The sequence below is a fragment of the Canis lupus genome, chromosome 1, assembly GCF_048164855.1.
Source record: "Canis lupus baileyi chromosome 1, mCanLup2.hap1, whole genome shotgun sequence".
NCBI classification, from domain to species: domain Eukaryota; kingdom Metazoa; phylum Chordata; class Mammalia; order Carnivora; family Canidae; genus Canis; species Canis lupus.
The window spans coordinates 113,383,848-113,410,703 of NC_132838.1; the positions used below are offsets into that span (position 1 = coordinate 113,383,848).

The 26,856-nt window shown below is 45.5% G+C and overlaps 1 protein-coding gene and 1 long non-coding RNA gene across 2 annotated transcripts; one reads left to right on the forward strand and one right to left on the reverse strand.

The window, feature by feature from the left end:
- Positions 1 to 2,438: 2,438 nt before the first annotated feature.
- On the reverse strand, positions 2,439 to 21,136 carry LOC140605084 (uncharacterized). The gene is made up of 3 exons (XR_012007839.1): positions 20,884 to 21,136; positions 3,420 to 3,589; positions 2,439 to 2,896 (listed from the first exon to the last, which is right to left on the reverse strand). It is a non-coding gene; the product is annotated as an uncharacterized lncRNA (long non-coding RNA).
- LOC140605078 (cytochrome P450 2A13-like) lies at positions 14,837 to 23,541 on the forward strand. Its single transcript, XM_072777076.1, has 9 exons — positions 14,837 to 15,041; positions 15,321 to 15,483; positions 15,983 to 16,132; positions 16,361 to 16,521; positions 18,204 to 18,380; positions 18,869 to 19,010; positions 19,413 to 19,600; positions 20,223 to 20,364; positions 20,912 to 23,541. The coding sequence occupies exons 1-9, from the start codon at positions 14,862 to 14,864 to the stop codon at positions 21,091 to 21,093; spliced, it is 1,485 nt and encodes a 494-aa protein (XP_072633177.1). The 5' UTR covers positions 14,837 to 14,861; the 3' UTR covers positions 21,094 to 23,541.
- Positions 23,542 to 26,856: the final 3,315 nt, after the last annotated feature.

Below are 26,856 nucleotides of genomic sequence, written 5' to 3' on the forward strand. Positions count from 1 at the left end.
TAACTTCAGGTGTTCTGGGCACATGAGTCCCCATAATAATTGGCTTTGTAATTTTAGGGAACATGAACAAAATTTGGCTACTTAAGTATATAAGGCTGCTGGCTGCTGTAAGACTCTCAATAAGTTCATATTATTTTGTGAATTCTAGAGACCTTGGCTCAGAATATGAGTGGGAAAAAAAGAGTTTACAGCCAGCAGCTGCTGCTGTCACTGCCTCCCACCCCCCACCCCCCATGACCCCTGTGACCCTGGACACCGAACCACTGCTATGGGACTCTTGACTCATTGCTGTCACTATGGACAACTTCCTCATTGTATTTGTGATTTTGTGTTACTTCCTCATGATTCAAAGTTCCAGGAAGGACTTACTATCCAATTAGTCACATGTTAAAGCCTTAGGGCTCAGGGTTTGGTGAAGAAGAATAAATGGCCCCTTTAGCTGCTGTGGTGGATGACAAAGCCTGGCCCTTGACCAAGAATCTCACAATAGGAGATTCTCCCAGAATTGGAAGGGATCTTGAGATGGGGTAGGGAAGTAACAACAAATGTCATTCCTTACACACAATATGTCCATTGGGTCTTCTGGGAAGCAGATGTTGGCTTGATGTTACGAGGGAAAGTGTTTCATGGAGGGATAAGAGAGGTAAGAAACAGAATGGGTCGGAAAGATCTTCAAACACAGGTGTAGATGCAACACATTTGTGGAATGAAAAATGAAGGAAAATTGGGCAAGAAGAGACACGGATCTCCATGCAGAGCTGACAGTCTCATTCCATCAAAAAAGTACATCGGGATTGAAGATTGTCTTTTAGGGGTGCCTCATGTTGGGCACAAATGGTCATGCCCCATGCCCCAACTGTCTTCAGTCACTGGCTGGGGCTTCCTTGGAAGAGCGTGGACTCTGCTCCAAGCTAAGGTAGATCCTGATGGTGCTGGAGCGGGAGGCTTTCAGCTTACTGCTCTCCTTGCAGCTGAACGGTAAATTCTTCTTGAAGGGGGATTGGGATACACGTCTCCATGCTTACCACAGACATAGATACACAAACACACATCACTATAGCCCTACTGCTCTTTCCATGAGTAGTTTTAGAGCTATCAACTCACCTAGCAAGTATATAGTCCAAGGGTCATTACACATTCTTAGCTGTGAAAATCCCATGCCAAATATTCCTGTGTGCAAGTCCAATACATGAAATATGTGAAGTACAGAAGAGCTGTAGACCCTCAAAGGCTCTTTACTTTCTTTCATGAGGAGACATCCCCAGGGTAACAAGCCACCCAGTGATTCCAGACACATTCCTTCTTCAGTCCTACATACTGTTGGGATCTACTGACACTAAGGTAATCAGGATACAGCCAGTCACTAGCCACATGGCTCACAGTCCAGCATGTTACTTACTGGTCTCAAGGAAAACCAGTAATTAGATGGGTTTCATCTAACAAAGGCAAAGACTAGAGTTATATAACAGAAAGGTGATAGAGGCAGATGGAAAAGTTACACAATGTGGGGACTCTGAACTTTGTTTTTCTTTTCTTGAGTGGGCTGCTGATGAGCTGGCAGCTATTAGAGGCTGGTTCTGCCCTTGGGTAGTTAGATGGATCATCAATAAAAACAAATTGAATTCTTTTTTTAAAGATTTTATTCATGAGAGACAAAGAGAGAGAGAGAGGCACAGGCACAGGCAGAGGGAGAAACAGACTCCATGCAGGGAGCGCAACATGGGACTTGATCCCGGGTCTCCAGGATCACACCCTGGGCTGAAGGCAGCACTAAACCGCTGAGCCACCCGGGCTGCCCAACAAATTGAATTCTTTATGGAATCATCCAGGAGATCTTGAGATTTGAACTCTGTCATGTGTGAAAGGCTCTTGCTATCCATATCTGTCACTATCCTTACCACCTTCATGTTTGGTATTTATCATTTCCTTACCTGAACTTTCCATACTGCTCCCTTATGAGACATATGTATTGTTCTCAAAATTTGTCAATTGAATGATCAAGAAAAGGTGATACACTATGGTTTAAGTTTTTGTCTCTTTGATTAGTAATGAGGACTTTTGTGTGTGTATTCTTGCATTTCTACTTTTATGAGTTGTTAGTTTATATCCTTCACCCATGTACCTACTCTATATTTAGAACTTTTCTCATTGGTTCTATAAACCTGTCATGCAAAGAAGATGCTGATCTTTATTCTTGGTTTTGGGTAAAGAGATTTCATCGTGCATTTGTCCTTGGATTCAGGTTTTTTTTTTTTTTTTTTTTTTTGGATTCAGGTTTTTAAAAAAATAATGAAATTACTACTTTTGAAATAAAATTCTAATTTTTGGTGATTTGTCTAATTATCTCTGGTTTTAGAAATATCTTCTCTGTACATACATTTTAACCCAACAGTTATACTTCAGAAAAATGTGCAAAGATGGAAACACAAGAATGTTTGTTTCAACTGTGTTTATAAAGACAAAAATAAATAATCCACATATGCATTTTCTAACAGAGCAGCATGCATTGGTTATCAATCCCAAGGGAGCAGAACACCATGCACTGGTTACCAATCTCAGGAAAGGACTCAACTACATGAACATTAGGAAAAACCATTGCCATGACAACCACCAAGAATAAAAGTCCAAACAACACATTTGCCAACTGAATCTTGGTATCAGAGTTGCTAAGGAAAATACGGTGCAGTCAAGTACTGGATGGAACAATGGTGAATTGACATAGAGGAGAGACATTAAGATGCCCATTCATCCCCGATGGCCAGCAGATGTCTTCTAGCAGGTGATACAAGACGATTCACCTCTGGTTCACCTCTCTTGTGCCATATGGAAAGACCTTGTCCCCATCCAGTAGAGACAGATACAGCAGTGGGGTTGGCCAGCGGTCATCTGACACATGCTTAAGCAGAACAAAGGAGTATTCATTGAACTTAAACAGAAACAGATATTCCTAGCCAAAGTGATAAGCCCAGCACAAGCTATTTAGGCTCCCTATCTCTTAGTAAGGAAGCGTCCAAGCCCAAGAATCATTTTATACTGACCGGAGGTCAAAAGACTGCATGTAAAAAAAAAAAAAAAAAGACTGCATGTTGAGACAGGCTCTTCCAACATCCATCTATAGGGGACTGAAATATCTCATACAATAAGATACTAAGCAACAAATAAAAAGTCAAAACTGAAATTTAGACACGTAGAATTACATCATAATTTGTAGTGTAATATTTGTGTTATGAAACTATCTTCCGGAAATATTTGGACAAACAGAAGACTCCATTTTTCTTACCAAGCCGAAACTAAATTAATCTGTGCTTTTCCTCCAATAAGAAAAAGATCTAGAACTTGAAAAAAACTACTAAAAATGTTTCAACAAAGTCTCTTTTATTTTCCACTTGGTATAATAATAAGTGAAAAGGAGATATTACCTGAGCAACTTTCTTGGTTCTCAGCAGCTGGGGTTTCTTCCCTCCACTTCAACATTCTGAGCATTAATGAACTCTCCCAATGTAAGAGGGGTGTGCAAAACAGACTCGTTGAAAGAGGATGACCACATCACCACTCCCAAGGGGTGAGCTATCAAGACTTTCTTTAACCACTGAAAAAAAATGACTTTAATGATACCTAATCACAAACTTCCCTTTCCCATATTGGCCAAGAGAACAGGAGTGGAGGTGTTACTTAGTCTTCCTCTAGATCTACGCTGTCCAGCATGATTGCCACTAGCTATATGTGACAAGTGAGTGCTTGGAATGTAGCTAGTGAGAAGAAATCACAATTGATGAGGGAGTTTTGCTACCTTGTTATTAATTCCAGTCCATAGTTTCATTAGGGTTTACTCTGAGAAAGATCAATATTGCATGATCTCACTCACATGTGGAATCTAAAAAAGCCCAGTTTCTAGAAACATGGGTTAGACTGGTGATTCCAGAAGCTGGAGACCAGGGGAAATGGGGAGATGTTGATCAGAAGGTACAAACTTCCAGTTATAAGACAAGCAAGTTTTGCAGATCTCATGTATGGCATTGTGGCTACACTTAACAGTACATTACATTACATACTTGAAAGTTGATAAGACAATAAATCTTGAATGCTCTTACCACCAAAGAAAATAGTGATTATATGGGGCAATGTGTTGGGCAATGTGTTAATTTGCTCTATCCTAGTCCCCATAATTTTGCAGTATATATGTGCACCAAATCATCATGTAGTACATCTTCCATTTACACAGTGCTACACGTCAATTATAAATGAAACTGCAAAAGAAAAGAAACCCAACTTCAGATGAACCTTGAATATTATGAAGCAGCCTGTCACAAGATGCTGGGGAACAAGGTTTCAGGCAAAGGGAACAGTAAATGTAATTGTGTACTAACATATATTTATGTGCACTCAGGAAGTTCTGGAAGAGAGTTCATCTAAATAGAAAGTCTTATATCTATGAGAGGGGATTTAGGGTTGACCTGCTTACCTTTTCCTGGGTAACAAAGCACAATATTTCATTCCAGGATAAGTATTTATTGAACTTGGGTTTCTGAGGGTTAGCTGGGGGTTTGTCAATATGGGCTCAGCTTGGCTAGGTGGCTCCCCTCCCTATGGCCATCACTTCCTCATGCCCAGTGGCCTAGCCCCGCCCCGTTCTCATGGTGATGGCAGAGATGCAGGAGTGAAAATTCAACTATACAAATGCCTTTCATATCTTTGATCACTCCACATCTGTAACTCAAAGCAAGTCACTGGGCCACACCCAAGGTCAAAATGTGAAGACATACACTCTATCCATGAGGATGTGGAGAAGGAGCAAATATTTCTGAAGGATAACTTACTCTGAGTTTTACTTTTTTCTTTAGCCTTTTCTGTGTTGTTTAAATTACTTTAATAACCAATGTGTATCATTTCAACATTAAGGAAAAAAAGTAATAAAGTCATTCAATTTAAAACAAAAGAGAACAGGGATGCCTGGGTGGCTCAGTCAGTTGAGTGTCCAACTCTTGATTTTGGCTCAGGTCTTGATTCTGGGGTTGTGGAATTGAGCCCTGCTGGGCCTGGAGCTTGCTTGGGAGTCTCTCTCTCCCTCGCCCCATGCATACTCTCTCTCTCTCTCTCTCTCTCTAAAAAAATAAAAATTAAATATTTAGAAAATAAACAAAAGAGAATAGAGATGCCCAACAACATACATATATTTATTATTGTCTAGTTTTTAAATGGTTTTTCAGCAAAGCTTACTGAATGAGTTCTTAAGACTGCCATAATGCATTGCAAGCCTCTGGTCTAGCTTCCACCAGCTGCCTGCAACCCCTGGCAGTCCTCAACTTGTTAGCTACATCACTCCAATCTTTTCCTGTCTTCTCATTGCCTCCTCCTCTGTGTGTCTGTCTTCAATTCTGTCTGTCTCATCCCTCTCTCTGCCTTTCTTTTATAAAGAAACTTGTCATTGGATTTATGGCCCACTCAAATAATCCACAATGTTCTCCTCATTTCAAGATCCTTAAATTAATTACACCTGCAAAGTCTTTCTTCCAAACAAGGTAACATTCACAAGATCTGGATATTAGAACACAAGACATACCTTTTAAGGGCCACCATTCAACCCACTACACCTATCATACATACTAATTATTGTATAAAATATACAAGAACTTTTTCAAGAGAAGAAAATGAACACTTTCTTCACCCAGGAAATAAAACATTACAACTTTAGAAATCCACTCTGTCCCTTTCCAATCATATCTCTTGCCTTCCCTGATAAACAATTTCCATTCTGAAATTACTATTTATCATTCTCTTGTCCTTCTTTAAAGTTTTCCCACATATGAATCATCCTTAATACATGGTGATATTACATTAGTTTTACCTGTTTTAAACTTTACATAAACAGAATCATAGGATACATATTCTTCTGTGATTTCCCCCCTGCTCAATATTGTTTCTACAATTCCATGTTGTTTTGTATGGCTGTAATTCATTTTTATTTATGGATAAATATACCATTGGAATGAGCCCACTTTATGAAAATATCATAGTCTATTTGTCCAGCCTATTGTTGATGGGCATTTGGAGTGGTTTCATGATGCTTTTTATTTTTTATTGAAGTTCAATTTGCCAACATATAGTATAACACCCAGTGCTCATCCCATCAAGGGCCCTCCTCAGTGCCCTTCATCCAGTTACCCCAACCCCCTGCCCACCTCCCCTTTTGCAACCCTTTGTTTGTTTCCCAGTTAGGAGTCTCTTGTGGTTTGTCTCCCTCTCTAATTTTTCTCACTCAGTTCCCCTCCTTTCCCTTATAATCCCTTTCACTATTTCTTACATTCCCAGTATGAGTGAAACCATATGATGATAGTCCTTCTCCGACTGACTTACTTCACTCAGCATAATACTCTCCAGTTCCATCTACACTGAACCAAATGGTGGGTATTCGTCCTTCCTGATGGCTGGATAATATTCCATTGTATATATACACCACATCTTCTTTATCCATTCACCTCTCCAAGGACACTGAGGCTCCTTCCACAGTTTGGCTATTGTGGACATTGCTGCTATGAACATTGGGGTCTAGGTGTCCTGGCATTTCACTGCATCTGTATCGTTGGGGTAAATCCCCAGCAGTGCAATTGTTGGGTCATAGGGTAGCTCTATGTTCAACTTTTTGAGGAACCGCCACACTGTTTTCCAGAGTGGCTGTACCAGCTGGCATTCCCACCAACAGTACAAAAGGGTTCCCCCTTCTCCATATCCTCTCCACATTTGTTTTCTGTCTTGTTAATTTTCGCCATTCTCACTGGTGTGAGGTGGTATCTCATTACATTTTTGATTTGTATTTCCCTGATGGCAAGTGACACAGAGCATTTTCTCATGTGCTTGTTGGCCATGTATATGTCTTCTTTGGTGAGATTTCTGTTCATGTCTTTTGTCCATTTCATGATTGGATTGTTTGTTTCTTGGCAGCTGAGTTTAATAAGTTCTTTATAGATCTTGGATACTAGCCTTTTATCTGATATGTCATTTGCAAATATCTTCTCCCATTCTGTAGGTTGTCTTTTAGTTTTGTTAGCTTTTGCTGTGCAGAAGCTTTTTGTCCTGATTAAGTCCCAATAGTTCATTTTTTGCTTTTGTTTCCTCTGTCTTCATAGACGTATCTTACAAGAAGTTACTGTGGCCAAGTTCAAAAAGGTTGTTGCTTGTGTTCTCTAGGATTTTGATGGATTGTCTCACATTTAGATCTTTCAACCATTTTGAGTTTATCTTTGTGTGTGGTATAAGAAAATGGTCTAGTTTCATTCATCTGCATGTGGCTAATTTTCCCAACACCATTTATTGAAGAGACTGTCCTTTTATTTTTAAGATTATTTATTTATTCATGACGGGGAGAGAGAGAGAGAGAGAGAGGAGGGAGGGAGAGAGAGAGAGGCAGAGATGGAGGCAGAGGGAGAAGCAGGCTCCATGCAGGACGCCCAATGCGGTACTCGATATCCCTATCCCGGGACTCCAGGATCACGCCCTGGGCCGAAGGCAGGCACCAAACTGCTGAGCCACCCAGGGATCCCCAAGACTATCCTTTTTCCAGTGGATATTCTTCCCTGCCTTGTCAAATATTAGTTGACCATAGAGTTGAGGGTCCACTTTTGGGTTCTCTATTCTGTTCCATTGATTTAGGTGTCTATTTTTGTGCCAATACCACACTGTCTTGATGATCACAGCTTTGTAGTACAACTTGAAATCCATCATTGTGACGCCTCTGGCTCTGGTTTTCTTTTTCAATATTCCTCTGGCTATTCGGGATCTTTTCTGATTCCATGATTTCATGATATTTTTATACATTTCCTGGTGCAAACTTGCACAAATATCTTCAGGATATATACATGTAGGAGGAAGATTGAGTCAAATTTCCTTAGTAAAGCAAACTTTTCCAACATCACATAATTTATAGTTCTACCCTCTGTGAAAAGAGTTTCCATCCTGCCATATCCATCAGTTGCCATTATCAGACACTTTCAGAATTTGCTGATTTAGTGGCCACCAAAACGGTGTCTCAATTTGATTATAGTTTTTAATTTGCCTGATTATTAGTAAGGTTAAGTATCTTTCCATACTTTATGGGCCATTTATATTTCCTTTTCTTTTTTTTTTTTTTAAATATTTTATTTATTTATTCATGATAGTCACAGAGAGAGAGAGAGAGGCAGAGACACAGGCAGAGGGAGAAGCAGGCTCCATGCACCGGGAGCCCGACGTGGGATTCGATCCCAGGTCTCCAGGATCGCGCCCTGGGCCAAAGGCAGGCGCCAAACCGCTGCGCCACCCAGGGATCCCTATATTTCCTTTTCTGTGACATGACTGTGTCTTTTGCCCATCTCCACAGGCATGAGCTGTCCCAACAACCTGAAAGAAAGGAGCTTGCTTTCTTCTGCTCCTTGACTTTCCGCTGACCCCATTTCAGCCACACTCCCCCAGCCCACCCTGATCTTTGCTACCACCTGAAACCTGAACACAAACACTTCATTTTCCAGCCAAACTCCTTGTTCTGCTCAGTCTCTGCCTCACTGCGGTGACTCTGCTTGGCTGGGTATTTGGTTACTCTTCCAAAGAATGCCAACTCAACAGAAGGTCAAGTCTCCCTCCTATTGAAAGAACTTTTATTTTTATTTCTTATTTCACACTCAGAATTTTCTATTTTAGGCTTATAGGGAAGCATTTCAAGAACCACAGGATTATCAGGAACAGTTTCCTGATGTCTCATAAAGAATCAAGGTGAAAAAAAAAAAAAAAAAAAGAATCAAGGTGAGGTTTGGCAGTCCAGAGTGGTGATTAAGAGCATGAAATCTAGAGTCAACACAAGCCCATGCCAGGCTCAGCCATGGATCAGCCATGGAGCCCCAAACAACTCACTTCCATCTCTTTGGGTCTTGTTTAACTCATCTGCAACTGGGAGTGCAGGCTTGCTGTGAAGGCTTTAAAAAGACAATGCTTATAAGATGCTTCACACAGTAAGATAATAAGCTCTCACTGAATGCTATCATTATCAGCAATACAAGCATTTACATTTGAACCAAGAAGGCTTCCCTCAGATTCTCACTTGTGAATGTTTTAGAACTATTGGAGGTGGCTGGTTTTTCAACTCCATGAATGTACTAAATGCCACTGAACTGTTTCCATTGAAAAGGTTCATTTTTTAATAAATATTTGTTGGGAGAATCCCTGGATGGCTCAGTGGTTTGGCGCCTGCCTTCGGCCAAGGGTGTGGTCCTGGGGTCCCAGGATCAAGTCCCCCGTCGGGCTCCCTGCATGGAGCCTCCTTCTCCCTCTGCCTGTTTCTCTGCCTCTCTCTCTCTCTCTCTCTGTGTGTGTGTGTGTGTCACTCATGAATAAATAAATAAAATCTTTAAAAATAAATAAATATTTGTTTATTTATTTTTTTTAACTTACATATTTATTTATTTAAGCCATACATCCAATGTGGAGCTTGAACTCACAACCCCTAAGATCAAGAGTTGCATGCTCTACTGACTGAGCCAGCCAGGCACCCCTTCACTTCAATTAGAAAAAACATTCTCATTTGGGAGAGGTCATAGATTTCAGCTGCATTTGTGGGCATGAGCCAAGTTTTCCTGAGAGTTTTGGGTCAGGATAAGGGGTAGAAGACAGCAAGTTAACTGGTGAGGTTGGCAGAGGGAGCAGGGGGTGTAGCAGTCACATATGTCTGCTCTGTCCCATCATCTCACAAGCCTAAATGTGGCTTGCCAGAGTCTCTCTGCCCTGCCCTCTTTCATCCCCCACTTGTGAAACCCATCCTGCAAGACCCAGTTCAAATGATACCACCTCTAGGAAGCCCTCCCAATCCTCAATCCCAAGTACTCAATCATTACAAATAATTACTAATGAATACTAATAGGAACATTGAAGACTTTAGTTTATCAGGGTCTGCTGTCCCACTAGTCTAAGAAATCCCTAGAAGAAGGGATTGTGCCCAGTTCCCACCATGTCTAAAATGGAACTCATTATCTCCTTCCTCAAACCTGCTCCTGATCTGTGTCCCCAAACCAATAGACAACATTACCATCTACCCCCACACTGGCCTCCTCCCTCGCACAGCCAACACATAACCAAGTAAGAATAGGTTCTTCCTTCTGTATATTTTCCAAATCACGCCTCCTCCCCATGCTCATGGCCATGTCCTCTGTGCCCTGGAGCCTATAGAAGCCACTTCTGTGTCTTTGGACCTGCAGTCTCATCTCCAAAAATCTGAACAATCTCCCTGAAACTCAAATTTGAACATTTTGTTCCCCTGCCTAAGACCTTTCCGGGGCTCCCCATCATCTTAGGACAGAGTCTACACTCCCCACCAAGTCGCATAAGGTCCAGCAGGTCTGACTCCTGCTGATGACTACAGCCTCATCATTGCCCAGCCCAGATCCTTCTAGCCTAACAGCACCTGACCATGCTCCCCTGCCTTGGCACTTGGATTCCTCTGCCCAGCATGCTCCCTCCCTAATCTCCCCCTCCTGCCTCAAAAACTCTTATTTAGTCCTCTAGTGGCTCATCCTGAACATACAAGTTTGAAGCAAATGCCATTTCTGGGTCCCTACAGATGCCTGTGCCCCCCATCCCCATCCTGATCCCTCTGTCTGCTCCACCATCCCCATCCTGACCCCTCTGCCTAGGTCTCCATCCCTCTGATGCCTTTACCTGACCTGCCCTGACCTTCTGTGTCCCTGTGCCCACGTTGACCTGTCTTCCCTGCCCTCCCCTGACCCCTCTGTCAGTGCCTTCTCACACTAGCCCTGTACATCCTGAGCTTCACTGACTTGTGGCTACTCTTTCTCCCCTGTGGAGTGAGATCTTCATGAGGGCATGGCCCAGGGTCACCCCTGTGTCCTCAGCATCCCTCAGCACAGGCTGGCACAGAATGACCAGTTGACTGAGCGTAGGTCAGATGAATGGCTTAAGTGTATTGAAGGCTTAGGAGGCTGGGGGACACCGTGGGAGAGAGAATTTTCAGAGTGGATATTTGAGTTGATCCTCAGAATACTCTCAGGACACACCTATCACATGCAGGCCTTTTCTGTCTACTGTGACCTTTGAAAACTGAGAGAGGCAATACCCTGGAAAAAAGAGATACTTGGTTTTTCAGGAGGGAAATGGAGCTGGGCCAGGGTTGTGTTTGAAAGCAAACACAGGCACAAGCAGATTTCAGACACTGTACATAGCGTGGCCCACATGCCTACATCTCATGCCAGAATGCCCAACCACACACATACATACATAGTCACCAGCACTACGTGCATACATACACATGTGAATGCACAGTCAGACGTCAGGGTGGACACACAGACACACATGCAGACGCCCTCCAACAGGCATACTGCAAAGCATGTACTCAGTTGCTCACAAACAGATACAGAGACTGGCGTGCATTCAGGCACACTGGCCTGCACACACGCACCCTGTCATAAGCTCACACAGGTGTACACGTCTAGACATAAACAGGTATGGATACCCTTTTGTGTGCGCATGCACACTCCACAAAGACAGGGGTGTTCATCAATACAGGTATCAACATGGACATGCTGATACATACGTGCACTCAGACGGGCAGAGACCCCCCAGCATGTGCCCAGAATGACACACATATACAGATGTATAAATAAGAAGAAACATGACACAGGCCTCCAGGAGAACCTGCTGCACACACTGGCATGAACAGAAAGATCCAGAAGCACACAAGAGGGCTGAAAGGCTGACTTGCAGGAGACACAAAGATATGGATGGGCAAGGTGCTGTGCCCCCATCAACCCCCAAACAACCTGAGGGTTTGCCCCTGATGCACCCTCCTCACACTCCACCGTCCCTCCAGGAGGCCACCTCTGAGGTCAAAGCTCCATTCGAAGCTCCAGGAGAAAGGCTCAGCTGTGCCCCAGAAAGAAGGGCAGGCAGATTCCCACAAGGCTTTCTCTTCCTTCCCCCTTTCCCAAAGGGGAAGTATTCAGAACTTCAGACCAGAGAACATAAAGTCCAGAAGGGGGTTTAGAGAACTGCTTCCTCATGTCCTTCATCCTGAAGATTAATAGGAATAGCTATTACTTATTGGCACTTACTGCCATGTACTTCACAGCCATTAACCCACTGACTCTTCCCATAATGGGGGAAGAGGCAGGTCCTGTCATTGGCCTCAGGAGGCTCAGAGAGATGAGGTGAGTTGTTCAAGGTCCCACTGCAAGAACGGGTAAGGGATTCCAATCCACGCCTTTACTGTGCTCTTAACTGCTGTGCAACCTGCTGGTTGGGATTAGGGGAACTGACACTTGCCAGGCTTGTGCTAATAGTCCAGCCATGCTTTTCATGACAAATAGGGGTACCTGGGTGGCTCAGATGGTTAAGCATCTGCCTTCACCTCAGGTCATGATCCTGGGGTCCTAAGATTAGCCTCACATCAGCAGCTTCTCATTCTCCCTGCTATCTGCCTACTTTTGTGTGTACGTTCTCTCTCAAATAAGTAAATAAAATCTTAAAAAAAGAAAACAAACCGGGATCCCTGGGTGGCGCAGAGGTTTGGCGCCTGCCTTTGGCCCAGGGCGCGATCCTGGAGACCCGGGATCGAATCCCACATCGGGCTCCCGGTGCGTGGAGCCTGCTTCTCCCTCTGCCTGTGTCTCTGCCTCTCTCTCTCTCTGTGACTATCATAAATAAATAAAATTTTTAAAAAAAATTAAAAAAAAAAAAAGAAAACAAACCAACAAACATTCCTAGCCAATGAACAAAAACAAAACAAAGCAAAACAAAAACCACCAACAAACAACTTTTCTATCTCTGCTTTGTTCTCTGCCCTCTGTTTCCGCCCCAGAGGACTAAGGCTCAGCGGCAACATGCCAGTCTGAGTGCCAACCTCAACCACCTGCTCTCATCCAAAGTTAGCTCTGGCATCTGAACAGGTGAGAGGAAGTTTTGACCATCAGATACTGCCTCGTGCCCTATGGGACCCACAAAAGATCAATCCAGGACCCACATGGTGCTTATGTCAGAGCCAGCTGGGACCAGCTTCAGAGCTACATGGTGCCACCCTTGTGACCCCCTGAAGTCAGCCCCAGTGGCCGCCAGGGCCTACCGTCAGACCCTCCTGGCACCAGGGCTGGCTTCGTTAGTGTTCTCTTGGTATCAAGCTCAGTGTCAACTGGCTTTCAATGCTAGTGTCTACTGGGGGCCAGATGATGCCAGCAGCAGAAGTTGCTAGCGCATCTCTGTGCACTAGCAACTGTTTATTAGCACTTACTGCCATGTACTTCACAGGCATTAACCCACTGACTCCCACATGCCAATCCCATGCCACCCCTTGCTACACTTGGCCTCCACTTGGCCCTCACGGTGGGCTAGGCCCATCAGTGGAGGTAGGAGAGGACAGGGTTCAAATCCCAGCTCCCTACCTGCCACCTGTATGACCTCAAGCAAGTGCCAGTAGAGAGGCTTGCTCTTCTGAACAGCAAAACGAAGATGATATGAACAAGCCCCACTGCTAGAAGGAGTCCATGAGCTCACACATCCACACACTGGCTCTTCACAATTAGTGCTCACCCAAAGGTAGTGCCCTATTGTTAAGAAAGAAGGTCACTGAGGAAGGACAGCAAGGCCACCATGTGTTCTCACTCCCACCCTCAGTCTCCAGGGCTTGGCTCTCTCCCCACTCAGTTTTCCCAAACCTCTCCCACTGTGGGTCCCTCTGTGTGCCTCCAGCAGCCCTGCCGAATCTGCAATCACCCCAAAGGGACCTCACACGCCCTCCCCCTCCACCTTCTCTTCTCAGGTACTCCCTTTCCACTGGCGGGGGAAACCCAGCCCCAGAAAGGGGAGTAAGCATGCAGAGGAGACACAGGAGCCCCTGCCCACCCTCTGTTGTCTCTCCTCAGTATCTCACATACGAAATCGGGAACACTAGTAACCCCACTACTAACAACAACAACGGGAATGATGATCCTAGTGAGCTCCCCAGGGACTTGGGTAGAACCAGTGAGGCTTTCTGTAAATTACACCCCTTGAGACACTTGGGACTTTTGGGCACTGTACTGGTGGATGTCATTACTATTTCCAAGTCTTGCCCAGTCCCTCTGCCACTCAGACCACAAGTTACTCTTCTTTACTAAGGGAAGTTCCACTTAAATGTGGCTCTGGACTTCTACCTCTTTCCCAATCACAAAAAGGCAGGGACACTGATCCTGACCTTGCTTTGAAGTCCTGGTAGGGATTCTCTGTTCAAAGCAATGGCAGGGCAAAGCCTGGGGCAAGTGCTACTCTTTGATCCTGCCAGACTCCCATATACTCCTCCTCCCAGGAACCCTATCACAGACAGGGGTCCTCCCTCTCACAAAACCCTCAAATCCAGTCCCTGGGATCTCTCATCCCATGGCCTTTAACCATACATCCCTCTTCCCTCAAAAAACCCCAAATCTACAACCATACATGCTGTCCCATTCCAACAGAAACCCAATTCTCTGGATTCTTGTCTCCAAAGATGCCCTAATCCATAATTTTTGGATCACTTCTCACTCTACCTCAAATCCAAAGTCCAGGAGTCTGAATCCATATTTCCAAAATCTTAAGAATCAGAATTTGCTTACTGCTTCACCCAAGTCTATAGACTTCAGGTGACCCTTCCTAAGGGTCCTTCCACTCTGCTAATCTCCCAGGTGTCCCATCCTTCTGACTTGCTGTCTTGTCCCAAGCTCAGCTGTGAGTCCAGGGGTGGAGGTGGGGAGGCACTATATCTGGGAAATGAAATGGCACAATTAACAAACAGAACCAAAGTCCACCCTTCTCTCCCAGGTGGTATAAAGGCAAACCACCCCAGCCAGCACCATCTGACCGTCTTGCCCAGTGCCACCATGGTGGCCTCAGGGATCCTTCTGGTGGCTTTGCTCACCTGCTTGACAGTAATGGTCTTGATGTCTGTCTGGAGGCAGTGGAAGCTCTTGGAGAAGCTCCCTCCAGGACCTACTCCATTGCCCTTCATCGGGAACTATCTGCAGCTGAACATACAGCAGATGTCTGATTCCTTCATGAAGGTGTCAGGACATAATGAATGGGTGGAATGGAGTAGGGCTGGGGGGCTTGCTTAATTGATCTGGGACTTTGAGGCAGGGGATGGGCAAGGTTGAATCATTCTTAAGAAAGTAGAAATGTGCAGGTTGGGCATCAGGGTCCTGGACAAGAAAGAGAAGATTTTGGGATGTCCAGCCCCTTGAGTAACAGAATGTGGGGGAATGCATGCAGTAGGTAAGGACTGCTCTCAGGGCCAGGTCCCAGTGGGGGCTGCAGCCTCTAAGCACTCCCACCTCCATCAGATCAGCAAACGCTATGGCCCTGTGTTCACCATCCACCTGGGGCCTAGGCGCGTCGTGGTACTGTGTGGATACGAGGCGGTGAAGGAAGCTCTGGTGGACCAGGCTGAAGAATTCAGTGGGCGAGGCGCACAGGCCACCTTTGACACTCTCTTCAAAGGCTATGGTGAGGGGGCTCTGGGTGAGGGCCCATGGTCAGGCACACTTGATGCCTCAATTTCTCCACTCTTCTTCTCCTGACTCGCCTGCCCAGAGCTATGGCCAAGTTCTACCCCTGTTCCCCTCTGTCCTGTTCTTGGTTATTGTGGCCTCTCCCTGGTCTTCTCTAGCTTGACTCGGGGTGTCTGTGTCTCTACTCCTCCTGCTTCTCGGCCTATCTCCCTGTTCTCTCTCACCCATGCCTCTTCTTCCTCTGGGTTTGGGAGGAGCTCTTGCTTGGAACCCAGGTCATTCATCTCTGCGTCCTTTACTCTCTCCTGATTGTTTTCTTCCAACCTGGTCTCTAAATCTTTCCGTATTTCTCTAACTCTGACTTGTATTTCTCCTTGTCTCCCCACCAATCGCTCCCCAACCCATCTTTCCCTGCCTCTTGCTCTCTGACTACCTCTGTCCACCTCTGTCCACACCCCTACCCACATCCTCTCACCCCTATGCTCCCTCCCCAGGGGTGACGTTTAGCAATGGGGAGCGGGCCAAGCAGCTCAGGCGCTTCTCCATCACCACACTGCGGGACTTTGGAGTGGGAAAGCGCGGCATTGAAGAGCGCATTCAGGAGGAGGCAGGCTTCCTCATTGAGGCCCTCCGGGGCACACGAGGTGAGTGAGCAGGAGGGAGAGAGAAGGAGGGCTACACTCACACAGACATGCGCTTTCTCCTCCAGGAAGGGGACTGGATTGGGAGAAGGGATCCAGGCTCTGGGATCCTGTGCTAGAAGTTTGGCTCCTCACTCCAGGGCCCTCCCCCAATTCTCAGGCTGGCATCAGACCACCCAGTTGATGCTTTCCCAAACTGCTGTCTCTCCCCACCCCCAACCCATTCCCCAGGTGCCTTCATCGATCCCACCTTCTTCCTGAGCCGAACAGTGTCCAATGTCATCAGCTCCATTGTTTTTGGGGATCGCTTTGACTATGAGGACAAAGAGTTCCTGTCACTGCTGCGTATGATGCTGGGGAGCTTCCAGTTCACAGCTACATCTATGGGGCAGGTAACCGATCTCAATCTGGCTCTACAACACTACCACTGCCAAATGCTCCCCCACGTGGAAAACATCTGCCCCAAACTGCATCCTCCTCTAGTAGGGTGTTCTCAAAAACAGCCCCCATTCTTGGACAATTGAACGTTGCATCAGAACCCAGGACATGTGTCCAGGACCCAGTTTCCAAAGACACCTGGATATCTCAACAGTATATCCTCACCAAAAAAAAGAGGAGGAGGAGAATGAAGAGGGGAAGAAGGAGAAAGAGGAGGAAGAGAAGGAACAGGAGGTAGGGAAGGAGGAGAGGGAAGGAATAGGAAGAAGAGGAGTTGGAAGGGACAGTAAAGTGGAAATAGATGGAGGACGAGGAGAAGAGGAGGAGGAGGAGGAAGAGGAGAAGGAGAAGGAGAAGGAGAAAGAAGAAGAAGAAGAAGAAGAAGAAGAAGAAGAAGAAGAAGAAGAAGAAGAAGAGGAGGAGGAGGAGGAGGAGGAAGGAGGAGGAGGAAGGAGGAGGAGGAGGAAAGGGGGAGGAGGAGGAGGAAAGGAGGAAGGGGGAGGAGGAGGAACAGAGGAAGAAGAAGAAAGAAGAAGACCATCAGAGCCTGCAGACAAGAAATACATCCTCATACCAGCTCTCTCACCTGGGTAGGTGTTCTCATCCCGACCTAACCTTAATATCTAATAGTTGCTCCCTATTAAGATATTCCATCTTTCCGTCTGAGTATCTTAGCACCTGGACAAATAACCACCTCAGCCCATTTCCCAAACACCCAAACACCAGGTGCTGTAAAATCCAGCCCATTAAAATAATTTGATATTTACATAGATGTCCCACACTGGCCCACTAGAATAGCTAGTAAGTGCCACCTACAAGCCCAGATAAATATCTAAACATCATGACAGGCTCCAGTAATGGTCCCCTAAATGTGTAAACACACCTGGTTAAACTGATCCCCAAACACTGAAAAAGTATCCCCCAATCCAGCTCACTCAAACACCTGCAGATATGCCCCCTATCAGCCCATATGAATAACTCACACACATGAATAGATGTCTCCACCCACATTTAAAACACCTGCACACCAGCCCCACTTAATACCTGAAACCTAGACAGAAGACCTCAATTCAGATCCACTATGAATAATTGTCTCAAACTTGTGAGATCATATGAATGCTTAAACAACTAGATATGTGTCTCCCATCAAATCTTGAATACTTGAAACCTGGATGTGTCCCAATCCATTTCACCTACATTCTTTTTTTTTTAAAGATTTATTTATTGATTGATTTATTCATGCTAGACACACACACACACACACACACACACACACAGAGACAGAGAGAGAGAGAGGCAGAAACACAGGCAGAGGGAGAAGTAGGCTCCATGCCCGGGAGCCCGACACGGGACTCCATCCCGGGACTCCAGGATCACGCCCGGGGCCAAAGGCAGGCGCTAAACCGCTGAGCCACCCAGGGATCCCCTCTCACCTACATTCTGAGACAGGAGCCCTCACACTGAACTCACATGAAAATGTATATATCTCCTCCCATCAAGCCTCATAAATAACCTAAACACTTGGACAGGTGCCTTTAACCCACTGCCTTCCTTGCCCCAAGAAAGGTCGTGCTCCTATCAGGACCTAACCACTGACTCCTGTCCTTCCCGTCCTTTCTTCTCTCCCCATCCTCAGCTCTGTGAAATGTTCCATTCAGTGATAAAATACCTGCCAGGGCCACAGCAACAGGCAATTAAGGAGCTGCAGGGTCTGGAAGACTTCATAACCAAGAAGGTGGAGCAGAACCAACGCACACTAGACCCCAACTCTCCTCGAGACTTCATTGACTCCTTCCTCATCCGCATGCAGGAGGTACAACCCAGCAGCATTCCTCTTTTGCGGACAGCCTGCAAAGCCAGGCAGAGGGAAACCAGGCTGGGATGGGGAGAGCAGAGGCCCATTCTTATCATCCCCCTGATAACACCCTCACCATCCCAAATGTAATAACCCTGGCTGCTCCATCTATGAGCACTTGCCCATGGTAGGACCTGCATGTGAACCATTAAGCAACACTTGTGTACCGTGTGCTTGCTGTCTGCATCCCTCTCCTTCTAATATTCCCTACCATAAAACTGTGACACCTGCGCTGATGAGTAAAGGACAGATAGGCAGCCAGGTAAAGAGTGTGGAAGGGTGTTTTGGGCAGAGCCAGCAGCCTGAACAAAGCCTTGGCTGGACTGAGGTCCTCTCCCCACCTCTAGTCTGGATCTAAGAGAGGTGGGTCCACACGGAAAGATCCTGGAAGGGCTCTGAGGGCCCTGAGGGGAGTGGGTCTGGCCTGAAGCCCTCTCTCCCTGTAGGAGCAGAACAACCCCAACACGGAGTTTCACTTGAAGAACCTGGTGTTGACCACACTGAACCTCTTCTTTGCGGGCACTGAGACAGTCAGTACAACTCTGCGGTATGGCTTCCTGCTGCTCATGAAGCACCCAGATGTGGAGGGTAAGCCAGGGAAGGGGGGCAGGCAGTGAAACAGTGGCCACAGATCCCAACACTTCCTCTGAGTCCACTGTAATGTCCCCACCTTTCCCAGGGCCCAGGACCCTAGGGATGCCCTGTTATCCAGCTATAGGTGATATTCTGCTGATAAGCATCAGCTGAGTTTCACTCGCTGTGAAAATGTTGAAAATACCTGAACTGACTGGCAGTTCTGTGCCGAGCCAACTGTATGTGAGACCACATACAGCTTGAGACCAGGTGAATAGGATGCTTCACCAACAATGTTTATGGCCAAGATCTGTTTGAATGGTCTACATCCATGTTACAGATAGATATACATATTTGGACTATCATCCCCACCCTGAGACCCCCAGATACCTAAACACTTTCCCCCTCCTCCCACAGCCAAAGTCCATGAGGAGATTGATCGGGTGATTGGTAAGAACCGTCAGCCCAAGTTTGAGGACAGGGCCAAGATGCCCTACACAGAGGCAGTGATCCATGAGATCCAAAGATTTGGAGACATAATCCCTTTGAGTCTGGCCCGCAGAGTCATCAAGGACACCAAGTTTCGGGAGTTTCTCCTCCCCAAGGTACTTTCCTGTCTGGCCTACAGGGACCTCCAGCCTGCTCCTTGTGACCTAGCATCTCCCATTCCCCTTAGAAGTTTCCCAGCCCCTGTCCCACTGTCTCAATCAAACACTCCCCCAACCACCATTTCCCTTCAACCCACCCACTCAGATTCTTGAATCCTTTATCTCCCCCAGAGTTCCTGCCACAGGGCATATGAACCCCATGTCCTCAAAATTTCTCTTTCAAAAGACATGAATCTCATTTCTAGACCTCCTCTCTCAAGAGCATGAATCTCATGTCCTCCAGACATCTCACCTAGAGAGGCACAAACTTGATATCTCTCAAACTTCCTGTCTCTGGGAGCATGAACCCATATCATTTCAACTTCCTGCCTTGGAAGACATGAGCTCCACATCCCCCATACCTTCTGTCCTAAGAGACACAGAATCTGTGCTTTTCAAACTTCTCTTGTCAGGAGACATGAACCCCATGTCTGCCAAGCTTCCTTCTAAGCACCCACATTCCCACACCTCCCATTTCTCATCACCTAGGGCACTCCAATTGTCCCTCCAACCTCCATGCACTTTCAGCACACAATACCCCCACTCTACCTTATCAGATTCCCTCTCTCTTCCTCACCAGGGCACCGAAGTGTTCCCTATGCTGGGCTCTGTGATGAGAGATGCCAAGTTCTTCTCCAACCCCCAAGACTTCCACCCTCAGCACTTCCTGGATGAGAAGGGGCAGTTTAAGAAGAGTGATGCTTTTGTGCCCTTCTCCATTGGTAAGAGACCACTGTCTGCTGCCAAGCCACTGCTCCCACCAACAGGGCCTCCTTCATCCCAGCTCCCTCTCTAAGGTGTAGCCTGGTGTCTTTCTCCAGCTTGGAAGTCCCTCTCACGCTCTACCTTGCAGCCCATCAGTTGCAACCATCATAACTGCTTGAGCTCAAGTAAAAGGATAGAGGTGATCATACCCGTTTCAGAGAAGCAGAAAAATCAAAGCCCTTAGTGAATCAGAGATTCGTCCAGAGTCATTTACATTCTTCTTTAGGTTCCTTGGGAGGAGATGAGAGCCCAGCAGCCATATCTGAGTGTATACTTGGAGGGAAGGGGCATCTAAATTTCCCATTGCTACAGACTGCTAGCTCACCCCCATCTCCTGTGCAAGGGAAACTGATGCTCAGAGAGGATTAGAGATGTCTCTGAAAGTCTCTCAGGCCACGATATTGCAGCACCTCCTCCCTGGGTAATGCAGCTGGGGATGGACAGTGGGGCAAGAGGGCAGTGAGAGCAGGCCTTACCTCCAGCTCTCCCATTCTGTGTCTTCAGGAAAGCGATACTGTTTTGGAGAAGGCCTGGCTAGGATGGAGCTCTTTCTCTTCCTCACCACCATCTTGCAGAACTTCCACTTCAAGTCCCCGCAGCTGCCCCAAGACATCGACGTGTCCCCCAAGCTCGTGGGCTTAGCCACCATCCCACGAAATTACACCATGAGCTTCCAGCCCCGCTGAACAAGGGCTTTGGGAGGGTAGGGCTGGTAGGGGGAGAAAAGCAGGGGTAGGTACAGGGGCGTGGCTACTGAGAGGGGCGGGGTTATTGGAGGGCGGGGCTAGCAGGAGGGAGGTGGATTAATGAAATAGAAGGGGCAGAGTGGATGGGAGAGGAAGAGGAAAGGAATGGGCTTTATTCACCTTGGAAAACAGATTCTTCAGAGGTGGGATGAGAGGAAGGGAAATTATTGAGCAAATATTCTCTGTCGGGTCCATGCAAAAGTGTTAACACATTTACTTCACCTAATACTCACATGCAAAAGAAAACTGATTATGATTATGATTTTCTATGCAAAAGAAAACTGATTATGCCCATTTTACAGGTGGCAAATCTTAAATAATTCCCAAGGAATCTACAACAATGACCAAAAAAAACAAAAAAACAAAAACAAAAAAAAAAAAACTCCTAATAAATGACTTTAGCAAAGTCACTAAACATACCAAATTTTTTTTTGTGTTGTTGCTTTCTATACACTAGCAAGAACTCTATGAAATCAAAATTAACACAATACCATTTACAGTCACTCCAAAAAAATAATATACGTAACTATCTAACAACACATGCACAGGATCTAACAACACATTCACAGAACTTAAATGCTGAAGGCTACATAACACTGAAGAAAGATAAAAAATTTTTTAAGATTTTATTTATTTATTTATTCATGAGAGACACAGAGAGAGAGAGAGAGGCAGAGACACAGGCAGAGGGAGAAGCAGGCTCCATGCAAGGAGCCCAACGTGGGACTCGAGCCCGGGGCCCCAGGATCACACCCTGGGCCGAAGGTAGGTGATAAACTGCTGAGCCACCCAGGGATCCCCAAAAGATCAAAATTTTTATATAGACAATCTGAATATCCATTGATAGATGAATGGATAAAGGAAATGTGTGTGTATGCAATATGCAATATGCAATAGAATATTAGTCAGTCATAAGAGGGAAGAAAATCCTTGCATATGTGACAACATAGATGAAACTTAAGGATTTTATTGAGTGAAATAAGCCAATCAAAGAAGAACTAATAATATGTGAATCCACTTGTAGGGTGAATCTAAAATAGTCAAACTCATAGAAGCAGAGAGTAGAGTGGTGGTTGCCAGGGGCTGGAGGAAGGGGAAAAAGAGGCATTGGTCTTCAGTGGGAATAGTTTCCTTTGCCAAAGCTGAGTAAATTCTAGAAATCTGAGGCAGGACATTGTGTCTATAGTTGGCAATACTGTACACTTAATTTATTAAGAAGGTAGTTCTGTTGAACGTTCTTTCCACAACTAAAAAAAAAGATCTAACAACAAAAAAGTATAAACTAAAAAGCAGAAGGATTTACTGACACCCTAAAAAAGAGGATTAAAAGTCACCTCAGGGGCACCTGGGTGGCTCAGTGGTTGAGTGTCTGCCTTCGGTCCAGGTCATCATCCCGGGGTACTAAGACTGAATCCCACACAGGCTTCTGGAGCCTGCATCTCCCTCTGCCTATGTTTCTGCCTCTATGTGTCTCTCATGGATAAATAAGTAAAATCTTTAAAAAGAAAAGTTACCTCGGGGATCCCTGGGTAGCTCAGAGGTTTAGCGCCTGCCTTTGGCCCAGGGCATGATCCTGGAGTCCTGGGATCGAGTCCCGTGTCGGGCTCCCAGCATGGAGCCTGCTTCTCCCTCCTCCTGTGTCTCTGCCTCTCTCTCTCTATCATAAATAAGTAAATCTTAAAAAAAAAAAAAAAGTTACCTCAAAGTCATGAATAACCTGGCCTTTGTGATTGCTCAGGTCAACCTAATAAATCGCATAGAGTTTGGTAAGACCAAAATGACATTTATTTTACATATATTTAATTTAGGTGACAGTGTGCATACCAGTGAGAATGATTCGGTTAAAAATATAGGAATTATGGCATAAAAGTTGGTCTGGAAATAAAAGTCATGATGTAGGAACGAGTTAGGGGCAGACAGGGCTAGGCAGGGAAAGATAAGGAAAAGTCCCCAGAGTCAGGCTCCTATCCACTCCAAGAAAACAGATAAGACAGTAAAAACAGAAAAAAATAAACCCAGCTCTCTAGCTCCAAAATGTTAGGGAGTATCCCCCTTTAATGGCTACTAAGTAATCACAGAAATCCCAGATGTAGAGAAATGTTGTGGAGGAGATACTGACCACTGACCGTAGAGAAGGGAACACTTTGTGCTCATGACATTTACAAAAAAAAATCTTGTTGTTGCAAGCCCACCTTTTTTTTTTCTAAATACAGACATGATACTTACAAACCCACCCTGATATTGATGAGAAATTTACCAAGTTCCCTTGTCATTTTCCTATAAAAGACAGACCATAAAAGTCCTCAGTGGCAACCCTATGGGGACCCCTCTCACTTTTGGGAATTTTCTCTGTATCTCTGCTTAATAAACCTCTATGGCTTTGCTCGCTTTCTTGTCGGTGAGATTCATTCTTCAACTCCATGAAACAAGAATCAAGTTCTCCTGTATCCTATTATAGTTTAAAGAAAGTACCTTCTTATACCTTACTCAGCTCAACCTCCTCAGAAAAGAATGTTCACAACTGGAAGCAACACATAATGAAGGTGGGACAGCCATCACAAGGATCATTTTTAGATGTTTAGAAATGTTTTATAAATCCTTTTTTAAAAAGGATTTTATTTATTTATTTATTCATGAGAGACACTGAGAGAGGCAGAGACATAGGCAGTTTCCATGTCAGGAGCCTGATGTGGGACTCGATCCCTGGGATTCCAGGATCATGCCCTGGGCGGAAGGCAGGTGCTCAACCACTGAGTCACCCAGGAGGCCCTTATAAATCCTTTTAAATAATTTCTGTAAACTACGAAGATATCTGTGTATCTAATACTTGAATGTGTAGGAAAATTTTGGAGATTAGTTATACTGTACTTTGAATTCCTGAGAATATTAGTGAGTACCAAACTGTCAGATCTTTTCAATTGTGATGTAATATTGTTTGAAAAGTTTACTGGACTTGGGTCCTTGGACCTAGGAACAAGAGAAACCAGGCTGAACCCAAAATTTAAAGGCACAAGCAAAGCTTTATCAGAGCTTATGCTGGAGCACCAAGGAGGCAACACAAAGGAAAGAATCCTCAGGCTGACTCTCTGAGGTCAGGAAGTTTTTTTTTAAAGAAACTTAGGTGGGAAAAGCATGACTTCTATGCAGGTAGAAGTGGGGATTTTTTAGTACCTGCATATTAAAGGTTATGTTTCTTCATACATTACATGTCTAATTAACATGTTAAATCTTACCCTTCAAGGTGCCGAGTGGCTTAGTCAGTTAAGTGTTGGACTCTTAGTTTCAATTCAGGTCATGGTCTGGGTGTCTTGAGGTCAAGCCCATGTAGAGCTCTGCACTCAGCAGGGAGTCTACCGGAGATTCTCTCTCTCCCTTTCCTTCTGCCCTTCCACCCACTAACACTCACACACGTGTGTGCGCTCTCTCTCTCTCAAATACATAAATAAATCTTTAAAAAAAACCTCTACCCTTGTGTGATTTTTAGTATTATAATGAAGGGAAAAGTTGCTGAAATTTCGGCACTGGGGGGTCCTTCTTGGTGCAAACTGGTTTGGCCTGGTCTTAGTAGTGAGCATCCTCCCTCCCCATTCCTGCAAGATATCCTAATCAAGAAGCACAGAGTTTTAGCTTTTTTTTCTTTTTCTTCTTCTTCTTATGGAGGTAGCTATAGGGGTACCTGGCTGGCTCAGTTGGTGGAGCATGTGACTCCTGATCTCTGAATTGTGAGTTCAAGCCCCACATTGGGTGTAGAGCTGATTTAAAAGATAAAATCTTAATTTAAAAAAAAAAAAAAAAGAATGCTGTATTTTGTGGTCAGGATTGAAGGCACCCAAGTCTAGTCCCTACCCTGTCTCCAAAAGACTATATGTTTCTGAGGAGACAAAAAGGGCTCTTACTCAAATAAATATGTTACCCAAAATAAGTCAGAGGGTTGCCTGGGTGGCTCAGTTGGTGGAGCATCTGCCTTCCACTCAGGTCATGATCCCAGAGCCCTCAGATCTGTGTTGGGCTCCCTGCTCAGCTCAGAGCCTGCTTCTCCCTTGCCCCCTGCTCCTGCTTTCTCTCTTTATCTCTCTCTCAAATAGATAAATAAACCCTTAAAAAATCAAGCCAGAGTTCAAAAAGAAAAAAAAGCAAGAAGTTCGTCAACATAACTCTACTAACTAGTAGAGTGCCCAGCACCTATTAGCTGCAGGGTGATGTTTTAAATATTAACCATCTGGTATGACAAGGTGCTGACCAATGAAAATGAATACTATTTGCCTTTGCTTTTTCTTTTTTTTAAATATTTTTTTATTTTCTTGATAGAAAGAGAGTGCACAAGAGCAAGCACAAGCAGGGCAGATAGGCAGAAGGAGAAGCAAACTCCACTCTGAGAAAGGACCCTAATGGGGGACTTGATCCCAGGACCCGGGAATCATGAGGGGAAGGCATACACTTAACCAACTGAACCATGCATGTGCCCTGCCTTTTCTTTTCCTATTGAGAAGCAGGGGTTAATATCATGGACACTGGTGTCAGACAAGTTGGGTTTTTAAATCCCAGCCCTGACTGTGTAACCCTGCAAGTGATTCAGTCCCTGGGTGGCTCATTTTCTCTTGAGTCTGTCTGGGGACATATGTTTCAAGCATTTCGAATCCTAGGGGATTTGTTAGGGGTAACAGGTGACTTCTTATTCTCGTTCTGTTGTGTCAATTTTTCGCTTTCTGTTTCTCGATTTCCACGTGCCTCTTTCTCTGCCTCTCCCTCTGTCTCCTATCCTCTCTCTAACCAGAATATCTCGTAGGTTGCTGTTCCCTGCCCGCCCCCTCGCCCCGCTTCCACCTTGGTTCTCCTTTCTCTGCCCTTCCTCTTTAGTCCTTCACAGTCCTTACCACCACCCCACCCCAGCCTGCCTCCATGGACCCCGATTCTGCACCATGGCTTTCCTCAGGTGAGAGCGCGAGTTCCAGCTGTGCTCCACGAGATCCCTCTCCCTGCAGCCAGAACCGGCAGAGGTGACCTCACTCTCTTTGGCGACAGATGATCCTCCTTTCTTAAACTCAGGCCCACTGTGTCGTGTTCCTTCCCAAGGTAACTTTACTAGGAAACGAAACAAAAGCTCCAGAGAAAGATGAGAGACGCAAGTTTCAGGGTCTCCAAGTGGCTAAAACATAGGTTTCTCCTCCTCGGGGTCTTTTGTTGACTTCAGGGTGGCGAGTCACCATGGGAGGGGAACAGAGCATGTGGAAGACTGATTGTGGAGAGGGTAGGAGGTTTTAATGGCAAAGATGATGCAGCCAAGAGAGCGTGACAAGAGGGAAAGTAGCCAATGGGGGGGGGGGGGGTGGAAACCTCAGCTCTCGCGCAGGCGCATTAAGAGCCTAGGCGAGCCTGTTGCGGCAAGAATCAATTGGGGTCACGTCGTTGTCCTTGGGCGCCCCCTGCGGCTGCAGCGAGAAGCTGTGCAGAATGACGGTGAGGTAGGTAGTCGAAGAACTCCATGTGCGTCAGCGGCTTGCCCAAGCCACAAGGGCACATCCGACTCCCTGGCGTGAGAACAGGGTCTGAGTTGAAATGACAGATAAGAAGAGAGGTTGTGACTTGCTCAAAGCCATACAGCTAGAAGTTACTGTGGCCAAGTTCAAAAAGGGTGTTGCCTGTGTTCTTCTCTAGGATTTTGATGGAATCTTGTCTCACATTTAGATCTTTCATCCATTTTGA